At 33.3% G+C, this 23,543-nt stretch overlaps 1 protein-coding gene and 1 long non-coding RNA gene across 6 annotated transcripts in view; both read right to left on the bottom strand.

The window, feature by feature from the left end:
- LOC410649 (tyrosine-protein kinase Btk29A) overlaps positions 1-23,543 on the bottom strand; it is a 155,072-nt gene that overhangs the window by 119,078 nt on the left and 12,451 nt on the right. For 2 of the 3 annotated variants that reach the window (XM_026445794.1, XM_026445793.1), the window contains exons 3-4: positions 18,464-18,725; positions 7,772-8,074 (exon numbers count right to left, since the gene is read on the bottom strand). In XM_026445794.1, the coding sequence (XP_026301579.1) occupies positions 7,772-8,074; positions 18,464-18,725 (565 nt within the window). Of the gene's footprint in view, positions 1-7,771; positions 8,075-18,463; positions 18,726-19,511; positions 19,529-23,543 lie in introns of those variants that run through there. The other variant, XM_026445798.1, reaches the window with a different exon arrangement.
- LOC100577317 lies at positions 1,219-4,775 on the bottom strand. 3 transcript variants are annotated; one of them, XR_001705863.2, is made up of 4 exons: positions 3,147-4,773; positions 2,828-3,062; positions 2,361-2,752; positions 1,219-1,860 (listed from the first exon to the last, which is right to left on the bottom strand). It is a non-coding gene; the product is annotated as an uncharacterized LOC100577317 (long non-coding RNA). The 3 variants fall into 3 exon arrangements; XR_001705862.2 differs by having other exon boundaries at positions 2,361-2,566; positions 2,640-2,752; positions 2,828-4,772; XR_409094.3 differs by having other exon boundaries at positions 2,828-4,775.

Genomic DNA, 23,543 nt, shown 5'->3' with positions numbered 1-23,543 from the left:
AATATTGTTTACAACAGAATCAGTAGAGATCGAATAATAATATTATCAAATGTATAAAAGTAAATGGAAAAATATACCTGGAGCATCATCATTTTTTTAAAATTCAAATTCAATATTTAATTCGAGAGATATCCGAAATATGCGAAAATTCTTTAAAAAATCCATCATGTCTCTCCAATCGTATATCGATATATTCACACCGTTTCGAAACGCGCGCTTCTCCTCCATTAATTCTCGCGGATGCAAAGCAACGCGATTCCCGCATCAAATGTAGCGTGAGTAGATAGAATCGGGGGGGCCGAATAGATTCTTCCGTGGAAAGGAAGATACGGATAGGAGGAGGTTAGGCCGTGGCGAAGCTTCCAAGGCCGGCGATCTAGGCCATCTCTGGCCCGCTAATGGATTACCAAGGCGCTCGATAGCAATTAGGATGATATCGACGGGGGAGGAGGCCGGGCGAAAGGAAAACTTCCGGATAATTGGCGACCGAGAGAATCCCTTTCACTCACGAATTACTTTTACTCACCAACACGATCAAGATATTAATTCGAGAAACTTTCGACGAATTTTCTGCCGTATCGTGGGAGTAATGATATTTTATTATTGGGAAGAATGAAGAGGGATGGGAAATAGAGTGACATAAGGATGAATGATGAATAGGAAATGTATTTTGTAGGAAAAGTTGCTTGTCGCGTAATTTAGCTTAAAATTAAACTCGATTAAAATTAAGAAAACTTTGAACCGTTGTAACTCCGGGAATAGTGACTTCCGGTCGATGAGTGAAAGATCGTTGGAAGCGTGGATCTTTGCTCTTTAAAATGCATTTTCGTTCATCCCAATAGGACTTCCGGTCCTGCAAATATCGTCGTGTAAAGAAAAAGATAATTTTTAATCATTTACCTATCTCTGTCCTTACCGCTTACACTCATCTCATTGAAGCAAGCAACAAACGCGATTCGGAAGATGCACGCATTTCTAGGAAAAAATATAAGTCACTAGATCGTAATCCCTCTTTACTAGCGTCTTAAATGCTATGGAATCATTTTCTTTATAATATATTCTCGTTAATTAAGATATCGGAATATAAAACAAAAAGAAAGGACTTCGATGACATGATTTTTCCTATTTTTTTTTTTTTTTTTAAATAAATTTTGATGATAAAATTTTTAATTTCTTTTTTAAAGTTATACGCGAGAAATACAAATGAATTGTGACTCCGTGTTTCCACAAATTTTTAATATAAACAAACAACATTGTTGGATTCAAACGAATGATCGTGCACACTCCGTTAATTTCAGATATTCTATCACGGTTATAAAAAAAATTGGGGAGGGAGGGAAAAAAACATTTGAAAAAGCAAGTTTCCGGATGGCTATTCGTGTACCATCCCCGTCCAACCGAAAATTTCTGATCCCCCGTTGAAAAGTATATTGGCGGCCAATGGTGGAAAAGTGTTTTCGACAGTTTCAACTCCATTCAATGGTTCATTCGTTACACTTTTGACACTCCGCCCACTCTTAATTCGATTATCGGTATATATCCAGGCTTTGACTTCGGCTGAGAACCGGATATGATGCGTACTGACCCGTCAACGTCTAGCCAATTAGACGGATACCTCTACATAGCAAACGCTCATCCAGCCACTGCTTGCTTCCGGCCCCTAACCTAAATTGGATTTGACTAGAACCAACTCTCATCGATGTATCTGTTTCTATTGGATTTTACGAGCCGCTGATTTTTCATAAAATGAAAATTCTGCTTCACTAATATTTATTTCGTTTTATTGCGGACTTATTTTTCAACGAAGCTTCTTTTCCTCATCCTCATCTTTTCGTTTAAATCCAAAGTTGATCTCGTTCTCTGAACAAAATAGAATGTTAAAATTAATAAATTAAGGAATTTTTCTTTTTTTTTTATTTAAATCCAAAATTGTTGTTACGATAACCGTAACGATTCTCTATCAGTAATTTCATTCGATAATTTCAACCAATTTATTGCAAAATTAACAAAAAAGAACGATTATAAACAATATTCCATCTAAACATTCGAAGTCGTTAGAAAAAACAAGGTTGCCAACATTTCGAATACCAAAAAATATCGTGACTACAAATAATACCGTGAAATAATATCAGTAAACTTAATTAAATTTAATAACGAAAATAAAATTTCGATATATTCTTTAAGGGTTTATTGTTATAAAATTTTATCGAATTTTAACGATTAGAATATCGATTCTCTGTTATCTGTTCAGAAAAGTACGAAGAATAATGAACGATTGGTCGAGTATCTTTTTTTTTTTTTTGCAAATGAAATTTCTGATACCTTACGTATGACGTATGATATAAAGAAATATGATTTACACCAGCGATTCATAGGCAGAGAGGATGAGATTTTTATCCAATCCTCTTTCGTGATGATTAATTCGAGCCGGTATAACCTTGCCTCGAAATGGCGGATGAAATTGGAAAAAATGTTGGAGGATTGTTTCATGAAAATTGAATATTTCAACGTCTAAAGCAAGGTCTAATCTTCCTTTTTTTAACGCAATTTCTTATCCTATGGATATCTAGAAAATTGTGCAATTTAATCATTAAGTTTTATGAAAGATTAAATATTTAAAAAAAAAGAGAGATTTTCACGTTGTAATTCACACATTTCCGTGTACACATTTCGAATACTCGATTGGATCGTGCGGAAATAAATTGCAAATTTTACATACGCAAACTTGAAGCGAACTTTGGAATTAATTAATCTAAAAAAAAAAAAATTAATGCTTAAATTGAATATTAATAGTTTAAATATTCTGTAATTCCGACTTTGTACATACCACGTTCTCCAGAAAAATCTCCAAATCCTCGAATTTTTGAAAAGAATCGATTATCACTTTAAAATATAATGTGACCAAGTTTTAACGACATTATGATCGGTGTCTGTGTAAATCGAGTCTTAAATTCCAAGTGAAAATCTAATCGTATGTCGTATACGTGGAACGCATGCAAATGAATCAAATGCACGAGTTTCCTAGTCGAGTTACCACCACCGACTCCCATTCGTTCCGTGTTCTGCTCGAAAAACGAAAGTTTCTGATAGAAACCGGACCAGAGAGAGAGAGAGAGAGAGGAATCGTTTATCAAATACTCGAGTACCGGTACCGCGAACAGAAGTCCCAACTTTTTCCATCGGATCCCCTCCAACCATTGCGAAACTTCCTCGAAACTTCCCTGTCCAAACACTGTTCACATTATTTCGCATCGATCTATGCTAATATCATCGAAAGAGACGAAGAGAAATTCGAGATTTTTCGAATTTATTTTTCATTGTCGATGAATTTTAAAAAAACATTTATTCGTTGAAATCAAATATATCAACTTGAATTGCACGTCGATCAGAGAATTCTATCAATTTCCACCAAGTTTCCACTTATCGACAATCGCCATTGTCGCTCACTTTGACGTTACCACCCAAACTATAGAGGCGGTGACAAGAAGCGAGAGTATGGGTTCAAGTTCCATACGAAACTTTTCAATCGAATACTTTGCGGAAGAAGACCGCTCGGGGCGCTTCGATAGCCGTAGACCCAACTACACAACCTCTGTCGAATCAATTAGCGACTTTCCCCACCACTTCAATTTATAGACACACTTGCCTTTCTAGTTATTCTCTATCTTCACCACTTTGCAATCTATGATTCCTAGTTATTTTTCTTTTATTTCGCTCAATTATAATGAATCAGAAATATTGGCCATTCGATTTATTTTTTCTGTTATACTTTCCTAATTCTGAAAATCTATAATTAACATTCCATTTTTCAATCGATTGATTCGATAATAAAAGATAAAAGAGAAGACTGGTAATATAACTAGCATATTAGTGATTGGTTCATAAAATTATCCCCACTATATATGAACTTTTTTATACTTTACATTGTAATTCTGAGAGTCACTAGCATTCCATTCTTTTTTGATCATTTGTGATTCGATGGAAAGAGAAAGAATTAACCGGTTGAGAAAACTAGTTACTTTTCCTCCACCCGTTGCCTCTTAATTTACATTCAAGTTCCTCTCAACTTGTTTCTCTGTAAAACAGAGAGGAAGAAAGAAATTACGGCGGATTTTGAATAAAAATACACACTTTCTCGCTACTTCAAAAACCTGGAAAACTTAGGAGGGAACTTTTTTTTTCTCGTCTCGAATCGAGGAAAACTGGATTTCACAAAAGAGGAATACGGCAAGGCGAAACAAAGGCGAGAAAGAAAAGAAGAAAAGAAAAAAAGAAAAAAATTGAAAAAAAGTGTCGCCATTTATCATTCTTCGACTCGGTCACGAGTTAAAGCCGTCCAACCTCGTGGTAAAACGTCGTGGAAAGCAACTTCTTATTTTCCTCCGTTTCTTATCCAACTTCTGGATTCCAGAAAGATACTTAAAAAGGTATACTTCGCATAACGGGATGCGCTTTCGAGACGCAGAAGATTACGTGGAAGTACGAGGTAAAGTACGAGGCAAAGTGCGCGAAGCAATAAAATTTTTACTTTGTCGTTTTGAAAAAACCAGAGAAGAAGATCTGCAGCGGCAGAATAATCTGAAACGAAGTCTTACACAAGTCGCCTTTCAACTTCCCTCTTATGATCTCTTTTTCGAATTAAACTCACGTTCCCAGTGATAATCTTTCTTGCTAATTAAAAATTGAAAAGCACGAAAACGATCCGGATCGAACAACTTTTTTCTTTAATTAATAAAAATCTTTTCAAACTCTTGTTGAAAGTTGAAAGAAATTTTCTATAATATACATAACCTATATATTAATTTGTGATTATAATTTTTGATTTTCAATCTCAATTTTCTTTACCATCGAACGAAAATTTCCTTCTGTAATCCTCTTAAAAATTGACAATATACGAATACAATTAATTTATATCTGATAAGTTGCTTTCGTTCTATCCTTTCTCATTTTATCTCGATGTCCCTCATGAAAGAAAGGTTCTCATCCATTTTTAACAATACGTGTCCACGTTAATTCACGAATATAAATTTAACATTTCTTCCATTGCGTTAATAAAAATATCACGCGATATCCCTCAGAATAATGTAATAAAATTTTTCGAATGAATGACGAAAATTCGAATGAAATCACAAAAAGAAATATTATAACAATTGGAAAAAAGATCAAGAAATCATAATGATCCAAATATTCATGAACGAAAATTCGACTCGTTTTCACGTAACGTCCATGAGGAAAGAAGAAGGCGAACGATTTTACTAATCGAATAATCCAGCAATTTCCGCTTCCATCTCGCTTTCGATTCGAATCTCTCACATTTACTCGTCGAATCCATTTTTGAGCGTGCTCGAGCGTGCAAACAGTTTCCACAACTCGCGGTATACAGCTGTTCCGTTTCCAAGGAATATCTCATCCGATTATAATTATTTTCCTCGAGTTTCATCCTCCGAACAAGCGTCGTCGCGCAACTGCGGTCGTGTCTTAGAAGTTGGCCAGTTTGTAGCATTAACACTTTGCCAGATCTAATGAAATTAGCAGTCGAGTATTAGTTCGGTTCGTTGTGAAACTTCAGGTTCAGGAATTTCTACTCTGTGAAGATTCGAAACATTCGTTTCTGAATATATGTATGTATATATATATATATATATTTTTAAATTAAATTTCATTTCCATACTTGTTGATAAAGAAAATCGTACGGTTCAAATAATAGATGTTCTACTGTACCTACTGTATGCTTCGAATTTTAGGTTAATCGATCGATAAAAAATTGTCTCAAATTATGTTTTTAATAATATACGCTATACTAATGAGAATAGCATGGGAAAACACGTGAAAGAGATAAATGGCTTTGTTTAACTATGGCGAGAATACATCGTATCGAACTATAAGAAATTTCGAAGAAAATGTTTAAAAACGCGAAATTCACGTGACACTGTTCCTCTGTCGATAAAAAAGAGTAAAACGCTCGACGTGTCAAAGGCACGTTCGTTTCTATATTCTTTTTACTTCCGTGTCTCGCGTGGTGGCTCTCTGTTTCTTTGAAACGTACGATCTTCGCCAAGTGACACACGAATAGAACGTGTGTATCGAACTGAAACACGTACTTCCTAACCTCTGAACTTTATTATTTTCTTCATTTCTTTTTACCTTGAGGCGAGGTTTGTCTAATTCGTTTATCGATCGCCTAGTGATCGCGCGTGTAACGTGTTCTTTTTTATTTTTTTTCTCTATTACGAGATTATTACAAGAGAAAAATAAGGGAGACTCGTCATACTATGACCTTTTCGAAGATGAAACAAAGTGCACATGTCGAGAACTTAATACCATGTTGTACAATACAGGCAAAATTTATCCAAGAAAAGAAGAAATCCAAGAAAATCTCATTTGTTCAGGTTGTTGATAATTCAGTCAAATCCAAGCTTTGCCTATTTCTTTCCTTAAAAAAAAGACTTTTTCCAAGGTTTGAATCAGAGAATATATTTAGAAAAGTCGACATTAAAATAATTTGAATTGTTAATACACAATGATGTGTATTTTTTTTTAATTATTTATTTATCCTTTTGTGCATTTCTTCAATTATTTCTATTCTTTATTCTTCAAATATGTAGATTATTATAGAAACGTAACAAAAAATATTGCTATATCATAATGTTAATATATTCGTCGGATTTTCGAAGAATCGATAACGGCTATTAACTTTTTACGATTATGATCCACACTTCCATTTTGCATAATTAATTATTCCAGTAACGATTATCTCTGTAAATATATTTTTCTCTCTTTAAAAAAAATTGACTATCGAATAAAAGAAAATCTAATTGATACAATCTTTATAAAACGATAATCTGATCATATCTTCTTCATCATACCTTGTCATTTCAGATTTTGTAAAAGGATCCGAAAGATCGAGGATAACATTTTAATTAATCCCACAATGTTCGGCGTTACAGATGTTAAAATCAAACCGAGAGTTTTCCATTTAATCTGGCGACTCGACAGTTTCGGACTTTCATCCGTATTCCGGTATTACCGGGTCCATCTCGAGTTAAATATTAGCGTTAATTCCAAGACAAACTTGGCGGCGGTCATAAACATCCGCTAGGTTAATACAGGATTCCATTAGGATTCCCTTTAGCGGCTTCTAAATTCCAATCATCTCCCTTCGGAATCGACGGTTGTCTGCCTCGTACCGTCGAATTAAATTCCGTTCCGAGTTCGATCGTATTAAATCGTAAATAATTCATCATTTCATTTTTCATTAACACGTATTGGTATATATATATATATATATATATAGTAATCGAATGATCGAATCAATTCGTTTTATTTTACGCTTCCTTTCGAAAGAATATTTTATAAGACTTGAATACATAACGAATATCGTTTCGAATTACGCACGTGTCGCTCCTTTCGTGAAATATCGAATCATGATTCGACTTGCACGTATACGTTTCGAAATATTCCCTTTAAGAGAGATATATCCTTCGTCCGACCGCCAGTATTTATAAACAAGGCTTACACCGCTCGTTCGTGTACACATACATACACACATACATTCTCCTCGCGCTTGTTTCTCTCAACGGTAATCGATCCGAAGAGGAAAAAAACTTCTCCCAACAACACAAGGAGTTACACACAAATTGTCTAAACAATCTCTCGCGTTCTTCTTATTACACCTCTCGGCTACAAACAACCGTTCAAAGTGTTAGAAAGGAAAACAAAAGAAAAAGAAGAAGAATATATTTCCAATGATAAAAATTGATCGATTACGAACCGATGGTGGAGCGGGCCTGCGAGTGAACGATGGGATTGTTGTTGGCCTCCGAGTTGGTCGTCTGCGGTCGATCGGTTATAGCGGCAGTGGTGGTGGTGGCTACGGTGCTCCCGGCGGCCGAGGTGAAGCTCGGCACGGAGGATGTGGAGGACGGGTTGGTTGCGTTCAACGGCTTCGAGGACCAGGAGCTGCAAGTGTCGCAACCCTCGGCGGAGCGCGTCGACAACCGGCAACAGGACCACCGTTTTCCACTCCAAAGCCCGGCGTGATAACGGCCGCTCAGACCTGGATTCTCGCTGCACACTGAAACAAGGTGGGCTCGTGAATCGGTTATAAATCGAATTTTTGAACGGAGAGAAAAAGAGAGAGGCGAGAGATTTTCGTTTTTGAGAAGAGTGTTTTTCTTCTTTTTTTTTAGTCAGAATTTAGTGTAGAGGAAGAAGTGAATTTTATACGAAGAATAAAATTGTAAATTTGATCGCGTCGATTCACATCATTCGTGTAACAATTTTCAATCAAACCAGCGTTCGATTAGAATCAGTGTTAAACGAGGCAAATTTTCACGTTATGAAAATTTCTCTTCTTGTTCCATTCGATAATGAATAGACGAAAGATTATAAATAACGCAATGTATTCTCTCTAAAAGTATTTCTCTTCCACTTTTTCTCGTTATACATTTGCATGTACAAGGTATTAATATAATACCGTCGTTCGCCGATATTCAAGCGAATTGGAGGAGATCGTTAATTGGAGATATAGGGGATTTAAGTGTGAGCTTGATTTCTAGTTTCGACGAAGTGGTAGCCAAGAGTTTTTCAATTTTTCAAATTATCGAAGAGGATTCTCATCGCGAATATAAAACGATACACTGGTCAAAAGAGAGGGAGGGAGGGAGGGAGGGAGAAAAAACGGATAATAATCATACTCTATTGCACCAATGATCTAAAAAAAGAATTTAAACAAACGATTTGTTATTATTATCTCTTTACAAATACACTTCTTATTCTTTCTCTCTCTCTCTCATATCCAATTATTTATTTGAAATTATTCACTGTTGTATCGTAAATTTTCATTCGAAAGAAAAATCATTTATTTCATCACATCTCTAAGATTTCCAAAAGAGGAGAAAAAAACTTCTTTCGTCCACTTCCTTCCTCTCCAACATCCACACGGAGAGAAAGAAAATCCGCAAAACCAAAATTTCTGTCCACTTCGCCCGAATATATAACCAAACGACAGAAATTCCTCCCCTCCCGCCACTTCTCTCCCACTTCTCATTTTCTCCCCTCCCCTTCCTTCCACGTTTCGCGCGAGACTCCGTCCAAAACTAGGAGAGAAGGGAGGAGAAGGATGGCGAGGAGAGATAAATAACGAGAAATTCCACCCGACCGCTTCTCGAGAGAGGAACGCCCCCCTCCTCCTCCGTCTCCTCCCCCCGCTCCTTGGAAATTCATTCTTATTACCTCGAGACTAGCATCGTTTGTTGTTCGTTGCAACATGAGAGGGGAGGGGAAGCGGTTTGGGGCAAAGAAAGAATGCCCAATTCTTGGTTGGAGGTGTAAAGGGGAAATTAATTAATCCGAGTTAAAGCGAAAAGAAATAATTGTAATAATTCGTCGAGGTGGGGAGGAAGGGAGGATTCGTTTCCTTGGGGAATTCTTCGTTCGAGGAGAGGGGAGGGGAAGGCAATTTCTCGCGTTATAAATTGAATCTCGCGATCAAATAGGGAACGAATAGGATTGTTGGAAGGGAGTTTTGTTGTATTAAGATCGGATCGAGACGAGGATGGAAATTGTATTCGATTAATTTGCCTCGGTAATCTAATTAATTTTCATTATTTTCATAGGATGGGATATTGTAAATTTTTGTTATTACAACTGTGATTATTATCACGATTTTTGGGATTAGATTTGATTCAATTTTCCCTGAGAATTTAAATTTGTTTAATTTTATCTTCGAAGACAAAAAAGTGTTTATTTGAATTTCGACATCGAATAACATTTGTTCCGCGGATAAAGGATGAAATTTCGAGGAAAGAAAATTAAGTCGAAGCTACAAGGTCACACGAGTCAAACGTGTTCTTCGAAAAGATTTGCCTATTTTAATTATTCTCGATTTTCCAAATGATTTCGTTATATAAAATATAAAATGTATTAAATAAATATATTAAATGTATTAAATAATTATATAAAATATAAAATGTATGTATTATTTGTTTAACACTGTCACATATTTATAATACTCTTTTTTAATTAAAGATATTCCTCAGATAAAATAGATTGAAATTATCTTTCTACGTTTTGTAAAATGAAAGAAATTTCTATAACAGCTCGTCAACACATCCTTTCTGCCCAATGAAACGTGAATTCCCTTTTTTCCATAAGCGGAAGATAATACAAATGAAAGGAAAATTTTTTTTTTTTTTCAAGCCTCGTATTCATTAAACAGTTTCGGAATCGCAGTTGAAAGCGGCTTAAACTTCACCGTTACATTTTTTAACTCGGGGGGGGGAAAAAAAGAAAGAGAGAAAAAGGAACAAAATTAATACAGGAGAGGGGGAAAAAATTCCAACCAAAAAAAAAAAAAAAAAAAAAATCAGCTTACCATTCGATGGTAACAAAGTAAGTTGGTAAGCATCGAAAAAAAAAGAGAGAGAGAGAGAGAAAAATCGATTGTGTAAACCTTGGCCAATTTCTCGAAACCTCTAACTGCAAGCGTGTCGAGCCGGAAATTGAGCAAAAACTTTTGAAACATTTTTTGATAATAAAACTAATTTGACCCGTATCCCGAAAAATTGCCTCGAATATGAAATCCAGATATTTTCCACCAAACCTGGATGGCTGATAAAACAAAAAAAAAAAAAAAAAAGAAAAAAAAATGGAAGAGAGTACGGTTTCACATTGTTACATCTCTTGGTCGAACGATAAAAAAAAAAAGAAAAAAAAGAAAGAAAAATAACTATGACACCGAGGGGGTGCATCGAGGGGTTAATCTTCGTTCGACAGTGGAACAAAGAGAGGAAAAAAAAGAGATTGATGCTTCGATCTTTTTTTATTTATTTATTTACCTATTTTTTTTTTCTCCACGGAAGAATGCACGATTTCGCAAGATTAATGCATCTTGGCGATTAACATTTGGGAAATTCACCGTTTTAACGAGGCTTTGATGAGAGCTTATTTCTCTTAAAAACTTAGATTTTCAATTAGCTTGCGCGAATTATTGAATTTATTAAGAAAAAAAAATTCAAAAATAATTGCAGCCTCGTTTCATAATTTTAACTAAATTTTAATCCATTCACTCGTGTTCCACTGTGTCCGACAGTATTTAATTCTTGGATAATTATTTCTAACTTTTTAAAAACTTGAACTTTTAAAATTATTCCTTAAGCTTATTAATGAAACCAAAGAAAATTCTCGATACATATATATATATATATTAGATCAATTTCAATTTTCAAATTCCATCCATAACTTCCACCTAGATTTCCTCGACGAATTAAGAAACGGGCAACTACGATCCACGACAACTTTCCTTCTCTTTAAAATTACCTTTCGAAATGAATGGACGCGCGCTGCCCGAGGCGTAGCGCCGTCCACGGCCAGCATCCGATACGGTCAAAGGCGGGTCGGAAGTCGCGTGTTTGGCGAAGCCCACGCGCGCCACCTATCGACGCGATTCTTTATTAACGAGTATTCTCTTTCGTTCGCCTCCTCGTTCGCGCGTGCATATGCATTATTGCTCGGGTCGGGAAAAAACCGGCGAGATGGAGAAAGAGGGAGGGAGGGAGAGAGAAAGAAAGAGGTATGGTAAAGGATGGAATAGTTTTAAAGGTCGGCTCGATCGATATCGAAAGCCTGGAGCAATTTGTCGGCGGAGACAATATCGATGAGGGACTATTGTACACGACAGCCTGGAGCCTACGAAAGTGCAAAGTAGTCTAGTTCTGCTTATTCCCTCCTTTGTCCTACCCCGCCCTCTCTAATTATACCCGTTTCCGTCTGACTCGCTCGCTCTCTCTCTCTCTCTCTCGCTCTCTTCTTTTTTTTCCCTTTCTCCTTCTACTTCCCTTCCCATCCTCCGTCCCGAACTACCGGCCGAAATTTCCACGGAAATCTCGCAATTAATCGCCTCATTAGCATCAGCGAATTTTCGTGGATTTACGTTAGAAAATGTCTGAAAAAATTTTCGCTCTTCTTTTCTCTCTCTCTTTCTTTTTCTTTGCGGAAGAGAAAGAGAGCCGGGTCTTACCTTTTATCGGTAACGCCGAGCGATTTCAAGCGATCGAATCCTTTTAATTGTAACTTTTTTTTTTTAAACGATTCGATCTTGCAATTGTAGCTTCGAATTATTCCCAATTTTAATTTTATTTTATTATTATTATTTTTTTTTTCTTTTTTGCCAATTACATTGAATAAACTCGATCGACGATATTTTTTAAAATTCTGAGAATTGAAAGATAGATCGAAATTTCGATTTGTAAAACGTTCTTTTTTTTCCCCCTCTCCAATCTTTAATTGCGATTCGATCTTGCAATTATAACTTCGAATTAATTTAATTTTGATTTTATTTTATTATTATTACTATTATTACTATTATTATTATTACTATTATTACTATTATTATTATTATTACTATTATTACTATTATTATTACTATTATTTTATTATTATTATTTTTTCTTTTTTGCCAATTACATTGAATCAACTCGACCGACGATATTTTTTAAAATTCCGAGAATTTTGAAAGATAGATCGAAATTTCGATTCGATAAAACGTTCTTTTTTTTCCCCCCTCCAATCTTTAATTATAATTCGATCTTTCTTGTAGCTTCGAATTAATTCAATTTTAATTTTATGTTATTATTATTATTTTATTATTACTATTATTATTACTATTATTACTATTATTATTATTACTATTATTATTATTACTATTATTATTATTATTATATTATTTTATTATTATTATTATTATTATTATTATTATTATTATTATTATTATTATTATTATTATTATTATTATTATTATTATTATTATTTCTTTTTTGCCAATTACATTGAATCAACTCGACGATATTTTTTAAAATTCCGAGAATTTTGAAAGATAGATCGAAATTTCGATTCGTAAAACGTTCTTTTTCTTTTTTTTTTTTTTTCCTCGAAGTGTGGACCGCGCTTTTCATTCGAAGGCAACGGCAATCGAGGATGCGACACGAAACGAATAGTTCCCCGTCAACTCGAACAACACCCAAAACACAGACTATCCCCAACAATCCTATCGCTTTTTTCCCCCGCAGAGGATTCCTCAGCGTCTCGAAAAGGAAAAAAGGGGGATCCAATCGAATGTATCCGGACAAATTGACAAATATCGGCCCGCCTGTACAAGTGACGACGAGACCAAGGCGAGACCTGATCCCTCCTGCATTTTCCTCTTATTCCCATTTTCAAAAGTCGGGTTTTTTATTTATTTATTTTAGAAACTCTATATCGGTCCAATTTTATTTTTATTTCGCAATAAATATAAACACACACGTATATATACATATATATACATAGAGAGTGAGGCGTTATATTTGGTTTCTATATTCCGCGAGACAAACATATATAAAAAAAAAATAGAGGAAAGTTGCGTAACCCGAACAACGATGTTGTTGAGCTCGACGCAAGGAATTTCGAAATCCATTGTTCGTGTTTTTTTTTTTTTTTTTTGAAACGATTTTGTTTAACCTTCAAAAAAAAAAAAGAAAAATGGCGAGAAACGAAATACTCTATGAAAGTAACGAAGAGAAAAATGTATATGTATATTACAATGAAATGTAAATGGATAAAATAAAGTCGAGTGTCGAGAGTTTCGAAATTTTATGCAATTTCGAAAGATTGATAAAAAGAAAAAATGGATCAGAAAACTTTGGAAACTTTGGAAATCGAGAGGAAGATGAACGAGGACTTTACTTTGATCTTGGTAACTGTGAAATAATTAGCAGCTGTCTCGACTGCCAGCTTATTAATTCGAAGATCAGATTTGAGCGATGTTTGATGATGTTGGAACATCAGGAATGTCGCCTATTCGAATTTATTGACTGTCATCACACGGATATTTTAAAAATTACAAATTTCAGAAAAAGTATTAGCTCAGATATTAGATATTTTTTTAGTTTAATTTGAAAATTCTGAAATTTGTTAGATTTGGCAAATTTAAAAAAAGAAAATTCTTAAACGAAAACTGAAGCTTCTTAAGAAGGAAGGAAGATTTTATAAAACAATAATAATATTGACAAGAAGTTAATCATTAATTTTAATTCTTAATTTTTCTTAAACTATAAAAATTGAAGTCTCTTTCAATAAAATATAATATTATCTTGAAAGAGATTGTTAAAAATTTATTAAAAATCCTCGAAATTTCTTGTTATATATAAAAAACAATCGTTGATTTCAATTCTCTTTCTTTTTTATTGACAAGAAGTTAATTTCGTTAATTTTAATTCTTAATCACTTGATTTTTCTTAAACTATAATCTTGAAAGACAAAGTTAAAAATTTATTAAAAATCCTCAAAATTTCTTGTTATATATAAAAATATCAATCGTTAAAAATGATTTCAATCCTCTTTCTTTTTTATTGACAAAAAGTTAATCGTTAAAACTTTAAAAATTGAAGTCTCTTTCAATAAAATATAATATTATCTCGAAAGATATTGTTAAAAATTTATTAAAAATCTTCGAAATTTCTTATAAAAAACAATCGTTGATTTCAATTCTCTTTCTTTTTTATTGACAAGAAGTTAATTTCGTTAATTTTAATTCTTAATCACTTGATTTTTCTTAAACTATAAAAATTACCTTGAAAGACAAAGTTAAAAATTTATTAAAAATCCTCGAAATTTCTTGTTATATATAAGAAGCAATCGTTTTTTTTTTTCGATTTCAATTCTCTTTCCTTTTTATTGACAAGAAGTTAATCGTTAATTTTAATTCTTGATTTTTCTTAAACTATAAAAATTGAATTCAATATAATATTATCTTGAAAGACAAAGTTAAAAATTTTTTGTTATATTTCAATTCTCTCTCTCTTTCTCTTTATATTAACGAGAGAAGTTCGAGCGGACAATTTTTTCCCAACAAAGATCCACGGTTGAGGAAAGGCAGCACTACGTCGAAGAATAGTGGTGGATTCGAGGGGAGTAGTTAAATCGAAACCCGAATACGTCTTCGAAGTTGATGAATAGAGGGGTTCGAGAGCGCCGTGTATCATGGACAAAAGCTGAAAACACGCCGGAACTTTCCGCTTTGTAATTTTAAACTTTCCTATCCTCGGCTTCGACTGCAAGCTGCAAGCCTATTTCTTGTAAATCGTGCGTTCCAACACTGCGTGCAACTCGACGATAAAATTAATCGATCGATATTTCTTAATTTTTCTCTGAGAAAATTAAACGAGAATTTTTCACATGCAATTAAACGATTTTTGCTTTCTTCTTCTTTTTTATTCTATAAATTTACAAATATATTTATTAGAATATCTTTGTTAGAAAAGTTTTAGCAATTATTCGGGGCCAACTAACGTTAAGTTGATAAAAAGAATCGAATTGAAAAAAAAAAAAAAAGGATACGAATATTCTTCACTGGCCTATAAAGTTTTATCAAAATCGATGCACAACACTTTCATACACTCTCTTTGTGAGAGAGCCAGGCTTTGGCCAACTCCTTTATTTTCGATGCCATCGGGAGCGCTGAAACGAATTCGATTCACCGATCTATATCCACCGTACAAAGCCGTACCCGTGGTAACTTGGTAGAAAATAAAAAAATAAAAAATAAACAAAAATTGATCGTAGGTGCGTGAAAAATTGTGAACGAGTCATTATCAATTTTCCTTCCTTTTTTCTCTTCGATCCACTTTCATAAAAATAGATAAAAAAAAAACGTAGTTAATTACGAAAAAATTCGTGGAGATAATCTTAAGCGTAACGATTAACCTATAACATATATACCACCGTTATATATGTTCGATTTATAATTTATAATTTATAATTTTATCAGAACGAGTAAAACAAAATTATAAATTAAAAATCGTTCTATCATGTTCGATTTCTGAATATTTTATAGGCCAATAACTTTGTTCCTGGATGGAAATATGTTTAAAAACGGTGGAGAGTAGGCTAGAATAATCGAAAACCATCTAGTGATATATCTAGGGAAATTAGATTCTAATAGGTTGCAATCTTTGGTTGCGATGGAAAATTCGATCGATCACTGTCAACGCTGGATAACACGTCTACAATTATTCTCCTCGGTAGAAATATCTGGGGTGTTGCGCAATGCACAGTGTTAAGCGTCGATCCATCCGGGAGAATTCTAAAATTATTGGAAATGGAGATCGGGCGAAATTAGGATTAATCGGGGAGAAGTTGGTGATCGGTCGTCCGAACGCGTATTAATTTATTCGAAGATTCGAGACGTCTGAATATTAATGGGAGTTAAAAGCTGTGACTCGACACAGCTATCAATAATTATTAACAGAATTATTAACAGAATATACAGAGAATATTAATTTTTCGAAAAGAAGACTTTTGATTTCCATTTGGAAAAGTTTCCAAGAATAATTCTTGATGAAGTTAAACTTCTTTATGATTAAATGAAATTATGCATAAAAAAATACAACGATTAAATTATTCTTTTAATATCGTGAACGTTTATTTATTCGTGAAATTTTTCGTCGAGAGAGGACAGCTCTAAAAGTTATATATCTCTAAAAATTACGTCAAAAAACTTGGCAAACGTCACGAGGATTATTTACTGCGATCCGCTTGACGAAAATATTGCTAATTTCTACTAGCCGCATTGCGCGAAACGAGTTGAAATATTTATTATTCATAATTTTTTTTTTTTTTTTATTTCATCGCCGGTCATATGTCGCTGGCCACGCAAAAAAATTTATTCCGCTTCCCGATCAATTTTCTTGTTTCGTACGCGTGATGAATGCCACTTCTTCGAATATAAATGATAAATTTAATAATCATTTAATAAAATCGAGTAGAAATTACAAAATTTTGCGAAAAAAATTTCATTTTCGACGATTCCTTACTTCCGAGTTTCGAATTTTCTTCGAAAGAAAAATTCTAAACTCTAATCGATACCTGAATTAATTTCTCAGAAATTGATGACTAAATAATATAGTTTGTCGAAACTTTACAATAATTTCAATACATTCCTTACTTTTTTTTTATTAAAATTATAGAGCAGCATGCAAAAAAATATTACAGAATCTATAACCTAAAACTCACTAACTGTTACCGCAAACTCACTCTATCTTCGAGAAATTAAATTTTCCTCGCCTTGCATCGCAAATTACTCAGATATTCCACAAACTCTAAGAGAAATATTAACAGAATACGGAGAAGACGAAAAACGAACGGAGGCACGCCTAACGAGCTAATCTTATCTAAATGGCGGCGATTAAAACGAGAAAAATGGCCGCCGAGCATCGAATTCACGAACGTATAACCAATTTAACGTCAAACTTCCACCGTGAGAAGAGATCGAAATTGAAAGCTTTAATAAACGGATTGCTAGAAGGTTAAAAAGGATGGAATCAAAAAGATGGAAAAGGGAAATTCTCCCCTCCAGGTGTTGTGTGTCTCTTTTTTCACGGAGCAAGAAGAGATAAGGGAGAGCAATTTAAAGCTGCCTTTAACGGACGCTGGTTTAAAGAACAGTGGCCTCGAGAAACGGGCGAATAAGGGCCTGGCTAGTAAACGAAACTGTTTCGAGATTTACGACTCGAAATGAATTATAATGTTTAACGACGTTCCTACGAGACTTATTAAGAAAAACTGAGCGTCGCTCCCCCTCCTCTCTCTCTCTCTCTTTTTTTCTTCTAGAACGCGCGCTTATTATCAAGAGACAACGAGCGTAGAAAGAAAAACCCAGGCGAATGTCACAATCTACTTTTTCTATATGTATATATATATATATGCATATTTCTAAATGTCTCCTTACATTGCTTACGAATCCGTGACTCGAATGGAGAAAAGATCCTCTAACGAGCTAGAGGTAGTCAAGGCTAATTACAGTAGCAGTAGCCCGATTAAAATATACTAACGACGATTCGACTACCCCGGATGAAAAAGACACGGTTATTTTCGTGGAAACAAGCGAGTAGTATTGCATTGGAAATAGAGGAGCGAGGAATTTCTGTGTCACCGGCTAAGTGAGGTAACGAGCTCGATAATTGAAAAGTTAGAAGTGGAGTAAGTGACACGCGTGTTTTTCTTTCCTCTCCTCCCTTCCCTCCCTCGTTAATCTTGCCGCTTTTGTATCGCTTTTCGACTTGTGAATTTTAATATATATCGATCGTGCCCTTAGATAAATCGCAAGATTTAAAAATCCATTTGGAAAAATGAAATTTAGAAAAATACTATAATTATAGTTTAAAAGATTTTAAAAATCAAAACAAAGATAAGATTAAGGCTTATTTGTTATATTATAAACTTCAATTGCTCTAATAAATAAGCCTCAATCAAATTATATTACAAAAAAAAAAAATCAAAACACAATTATTTTTCTTCTGACAGTGTTATCGCAAATATTCTATAATCGAACAAAGAAAAAACGAAAAGGGGGAGAAATAAAGGAAATACAATTATAGGAACGAAAGAAAAAAAAAAGGAAAAAAAAATAGGAAGAGAAAAAACTCACCGGCACGGATGGCACGTATCCACTCGGTGCGGTCCTGCTCGCGGGCTGCCAGAAGGTAGAGCGTGTATTCTTGGCCGGCCTCCCGATATCCCACCTGGAACGGCAGTCCAGGTGGTATACCACCCCCGCCTCCGCCTGTTCCTGCCTCGCTACCTGCCACGTCGCTGCCGACGCCGCCGACGCCGCCGGCGTTACTCCCGAGGCTCGCCGTTTCAACCACGTGGACGCTCTCGACCGCGATTCTACCTCGCTCCTTGCGCCGCTACGGACAGAGAGAACAACAACGTAACAACATCTCTCCTCGTTATCGTTCAGGAACAAAGATGGGGAGAGAAGGGGGAGGGGAGAAAAAACAGGGAGAGAAAGAAAAAACGCGAACGAAGAGCGAAGACGTGGCCCGCGGCAGGAAGAAGCACACCGATGATCCTATTTAAGCAAACGTTTATTTTTTTCCTTCTTGTTCTTTAAGACTTTTCTTCGAGCAAGAGTTTTCGGTTTCTTTTTCTTTTTCGATGCTTTGAAATTTGATGGAAGCTTGGATGGAATAGGCGTGTTTCTTGCTTTTTCAATTTCTGAGGAATGAAGAATGGATAGATATAAACGTGATAGTGAAACGAAACTTTTTTTTTAAAGTACTTTTATTAGACGAATTATTAACGAGAAAGTTTCTGGATAATAGATTTTTTTTTTCAGATGAATTATAGTGTGAGAGAACTAATAGGATTATTCGTAACGAAATTGGGATTATTTGTTATATAAAAAAATTGATCGAACGACGAACGATTTTTGCTCTTTAATTGATTTTGAGTTTTGCAATAATTTTCATTTCGATAATTAACATTAAATATATGTTAACTTTCGATATAATATATATATATATTATATATGTCAATTAAATTCTATTGTAGTGTGGTAAGAAAAGGTGTCTGTTTACATTGTTGAGAATATAGATAGCGCGCGGTTCAGAAAATGGAGCATGCGATATTAGGTTATGGAGGATAATGGAAGTTCTATTGCATTTTTGGTTTTTAAGAGTGGAAAAGCATACCTGTTGATGCAATTTTACGATAAAATGTTGATTCGTTTGGCGGTTTTGAAAGTTTTACGATAATTTATAAGGTAATACGACGCACGGTTTGGAGAATGTTTTTATTTTGTATCGTCCCGACAAGAGTCGAAGTATGACTGAAAGACGCTCGAGCGGATTAACCCCACTTTGTTCGTTCTAAGTAAATTACGATTGAGGTCGCGTGGTATTGAATTCAGTCGTTAGTTGGCTTTTCCTTCCATCACATGTAAGAAATTAAGGAGAAGAATATATATTATAGTTACATTATATTATATATCGATATAATTATTTTATATTTTTTCTTAGCAAGAAAATGTTTTTTATTTATCGATATATATTACTGGCCAATTTTTTTTAATTTTATTATTAATTTAAAATTAGTATTACGAATATCGATAATAATTTAATTTAATTCTTTATGGTTTTGTTGAAAAAATTTTTTAAGATAACAAAATTCTAATTTAATTAATATATGTTTATATTATCTATTTTTATTATGTCTTTTAAGTGATTGGACTATAAAAAATCGTGAATCAAGTCTTTAATTCAATTTCAAATTTGCATTTATATTCACACAAACTTTAATTTGTATAAGTATTTATTGTAAAATTGGTTATAAATTTTAATTTCTTTAATAAATTTTTTTTCGATTATCCATATAATTTTACATAAAACACTACACAATATTTGTATGCAACTATATACATATTTACATTTTTACTCTAACACGACAGTCAATTTGCATTCCATCTATCAGGAATCGTTTCACAATGTCATTCTACATTTACTTCCTTTTTTCCCATTTTTTTTTCCCCCGATATAAACGAAACTGACAGCTATTCCCCATATGCTGTCCATTTTATCAGGACAGGAGATCTTGATTGCGGGATTCTATCTCCTGGTAACGTAGAAACCGTCACCTATTTGGATAACGAGACCATAAATATTACTTACAAACTTCAATAATAGTTTTGGCTAATATTTAGAATAAAGTTTTCCCATTGCATTTCTAGTTTATGATAGATTCGATAAAGATTCGATAACTTTTATCTTGATAATGTATAATAATGAAAAATAATGAAAAAAGGATTTTGCGAGATTGATAAATTAAAGATTTAATTTGAATTCCAAATGTTACTATGAGCTTCCATTTTTCCTAAAATTTAGTAAATTCTACAAGTTAGTATTCCAATTTAAATAAAAATATTTTGATAAATTAATATTAAATTATCATATCAAATTTGAAATAAACAAAATTTGGATAACATAAATTATTCTAATTAATTTATAATTATATAATATAGTTACTATATTCCTAGTAACTTGAATAATAGTAACTTTAATATCCCTATGAGTTATTATATTATACACTGATTATAATTATATAATATAGTTACTATATTCCTAGTAACTTGAATAATAGTAACTTTAATATATCCCTATAGTTATTATATTATACACTGACATTATTTATTCATATTTTATTTATATCAAATAACTAGGCACCATAAAAGATTAAGATAATAATTTTTCAAGAAGATTGAATCAATAAATTAAAATCAACCGGTATGTCGGACATTATAGCCGAAAATAAAGATTCGAAAAAAAAAAGGAATTTCGAAGAAATAGAACAATTCTCTTCAAGATTCCATCAATCTCGTTATCGAGACTGTCTTATCTTCCTCCCTATTCCAATTCGAATTTCTTTCCACTGTGAGCGATGAAATCGCAGAACTCGTACAACTTTACCACTCTTTCATTTCACGTCCTATCTATTAATTCTCCTTTGTCCCTTCTAAGTAAGTGCTTTCCTTCGTTCGCCATCCTTTTTCCCATTCCCCCTACTCTCTCTATTCTCCTTTCAGGTTAGGAATGAATACGATTCCTTTGACTTTTTTGCATTTCTTATTTTATTTATATACACACACGTTCCACGTTTTCCTCGTTATTTATTGGAAATAACGTATCATTAACATGTCGAGTTTTTTTTAGATCTTTATTATTTAGACGATGATCAAGTGATTGAGAATATAATCTATCGATATTTATATCACATTGTATAATATTATATACAAAAATAAGAAGAAATATCGTTTCATTTAACAATATTTTTTTGGACAATAGTTTGAGAATGAAAGTTGTCATTGAACACTTACTCTTAAAATCCACTTGGAAAAAATATTGCCGATAGTAATTCTTGAAAGTTTTCATAGACCCAACATAGACCTCGTCGACGTGTAAAAGTCTTGCAAAGTTTGTGACATCTGGTTCAATCCTAGTGCAAACTTGAAAAGATATAAATCTGTCGAATTTTCTAATATTAAAGTTGAATTTCAAATTCTTCGAAATTTTATGAACCAGATAACACAAATTCAACTTTATGGATGCAATCTCCCCTGAGACTAAGTATTACATCTTTAGCAGAAGTGGAACTGTCAATGTCGAATCCCAAGAGCCTTGGCCACGATCACGTTTGATTTTAAATTTCGAGATCGCAGGATTTTTAACAATCTAATCCTCTTACATATTACTTCTACCATAAATAATACAAAACTGAGTCTCAATTTTAATTGCAACTTTTTCAAACTTTATTATCAATAATTTTAAAAATAAAATTTATTTCAACAATATAACTTAACACAATAAAAAATTATTTATTTCAATAACACTATATCGTTGCAAATTAAAAAATTGACAATAATTGAAGACAAAATTGAAAGATACGAAAGAATCTTACTTCACTTAACCTAACCTAAATTAATCTTTCTAATTTACTTAGTTTATTCTAATATTGATATTTTAATAAAAAAATATAAAAAAAATAAAAGTATATCACAATACATAATATACCAAATGCAATTCAGAATTTTTCAACCTTTACACTAAAATATTTTGTTAAAGATAAAAGATATTTCACGATTCACGAGTTGAAGTGTATATCGAAAATTATTCTATATAAAAAATCTGCTGTGATCACATCCGGTAAATTAAGCCAAAAATTTATTCTCCTATCGATTATTCGAGCCATTTAACCTCACAATTATAAATGCAACAAATTACATCACGATATTATATCACTTAAACGTGTCACCATAATTGACCGTGCTCGATTTCGCACAAGGATCGTAAATCACTAGACTCGGGTTGGCAAAAAGATAGTAGTTTTTACATACAGATGGCGTTTTCGTCACGCCAAGTTGGGAAGAAATAACGAAACTCTCGCTTCGAAACAACGTTGAAGGGATAACCTCCTGTAAAAATCGACGCGTTCCTGTTTTAATCCCGACTCGCGTTTCATGGAACATTAAATCGTGGTTAAAAACAAGTCGTGGTTTCTTGATCGAAAAACTTTGATAACACTTCCGGCGCTGGAACAATTTTTGCGCGCGCGCCTTATACTTTTTGAAAGGTTATTTTCTTTTCTTCTCTCTTTTTTTTTTTTTTCTTATCAAAGAAAACACCGAGTCGAGCGAAGAGTATCTTCGTGTTGTTTAATAAAGTTTAGAAAAATATTACGAATTTTTTTAAAGTTTGAATTATTATTGAAGAGAGATGAAACTTTTATTTTTTAATGAAAATTGTTTCGTAAGTACGGGGAATAAAATTACTAATAAAATTATAGGAGGGAAATTTTTAAATGGAAAATTTATAAATTTTAAAATAGAAATCATTTTTCTTTTTTCTTTTTTTTTTTTAGTATTGAAAATATCGAACGATCCCGTTCTTCTGGTATTGGAATTATCGAGAAAAATAAATGTTTAAATTTCGGAAATATACCGAGATTGATACGATATTTCAATTAGTGGACGAAATCGATGAATCACGTGGTTGTTATCATGTTTATTTTATATCTCGCCAATAAACGACCTATTCTCTCCATCTGCAGTAATTTCAATCCAAAATCAGTTACCACGTTCGGTGAAATTGAAAATTTCATAAATGATCGACAGCAAAAGGACGTAATGTACGTACGATGTACAACCATCGACCAAAATTTTCCAATCTGATCTA

This window comes from Apis mellifera, linkage group LG16 (genome assembly GCF_003254395.2).
Source record: "Apis mellifera strain DH4 linkage group LG16, Amel_HAv3.1, whole genome shotgun sequence".
In the NCBI taxonomy this organism is placed as follows: Eukaryota; Metazoa; Arthropoda; class Insecta; order Hymenoptera; family Apidae; genus Apis; species Apis mellifera.
Note: the sequence above shows the minus strand (reverse complement) of the source record. Positions and strands in the feature narration are given on the sequence as shown.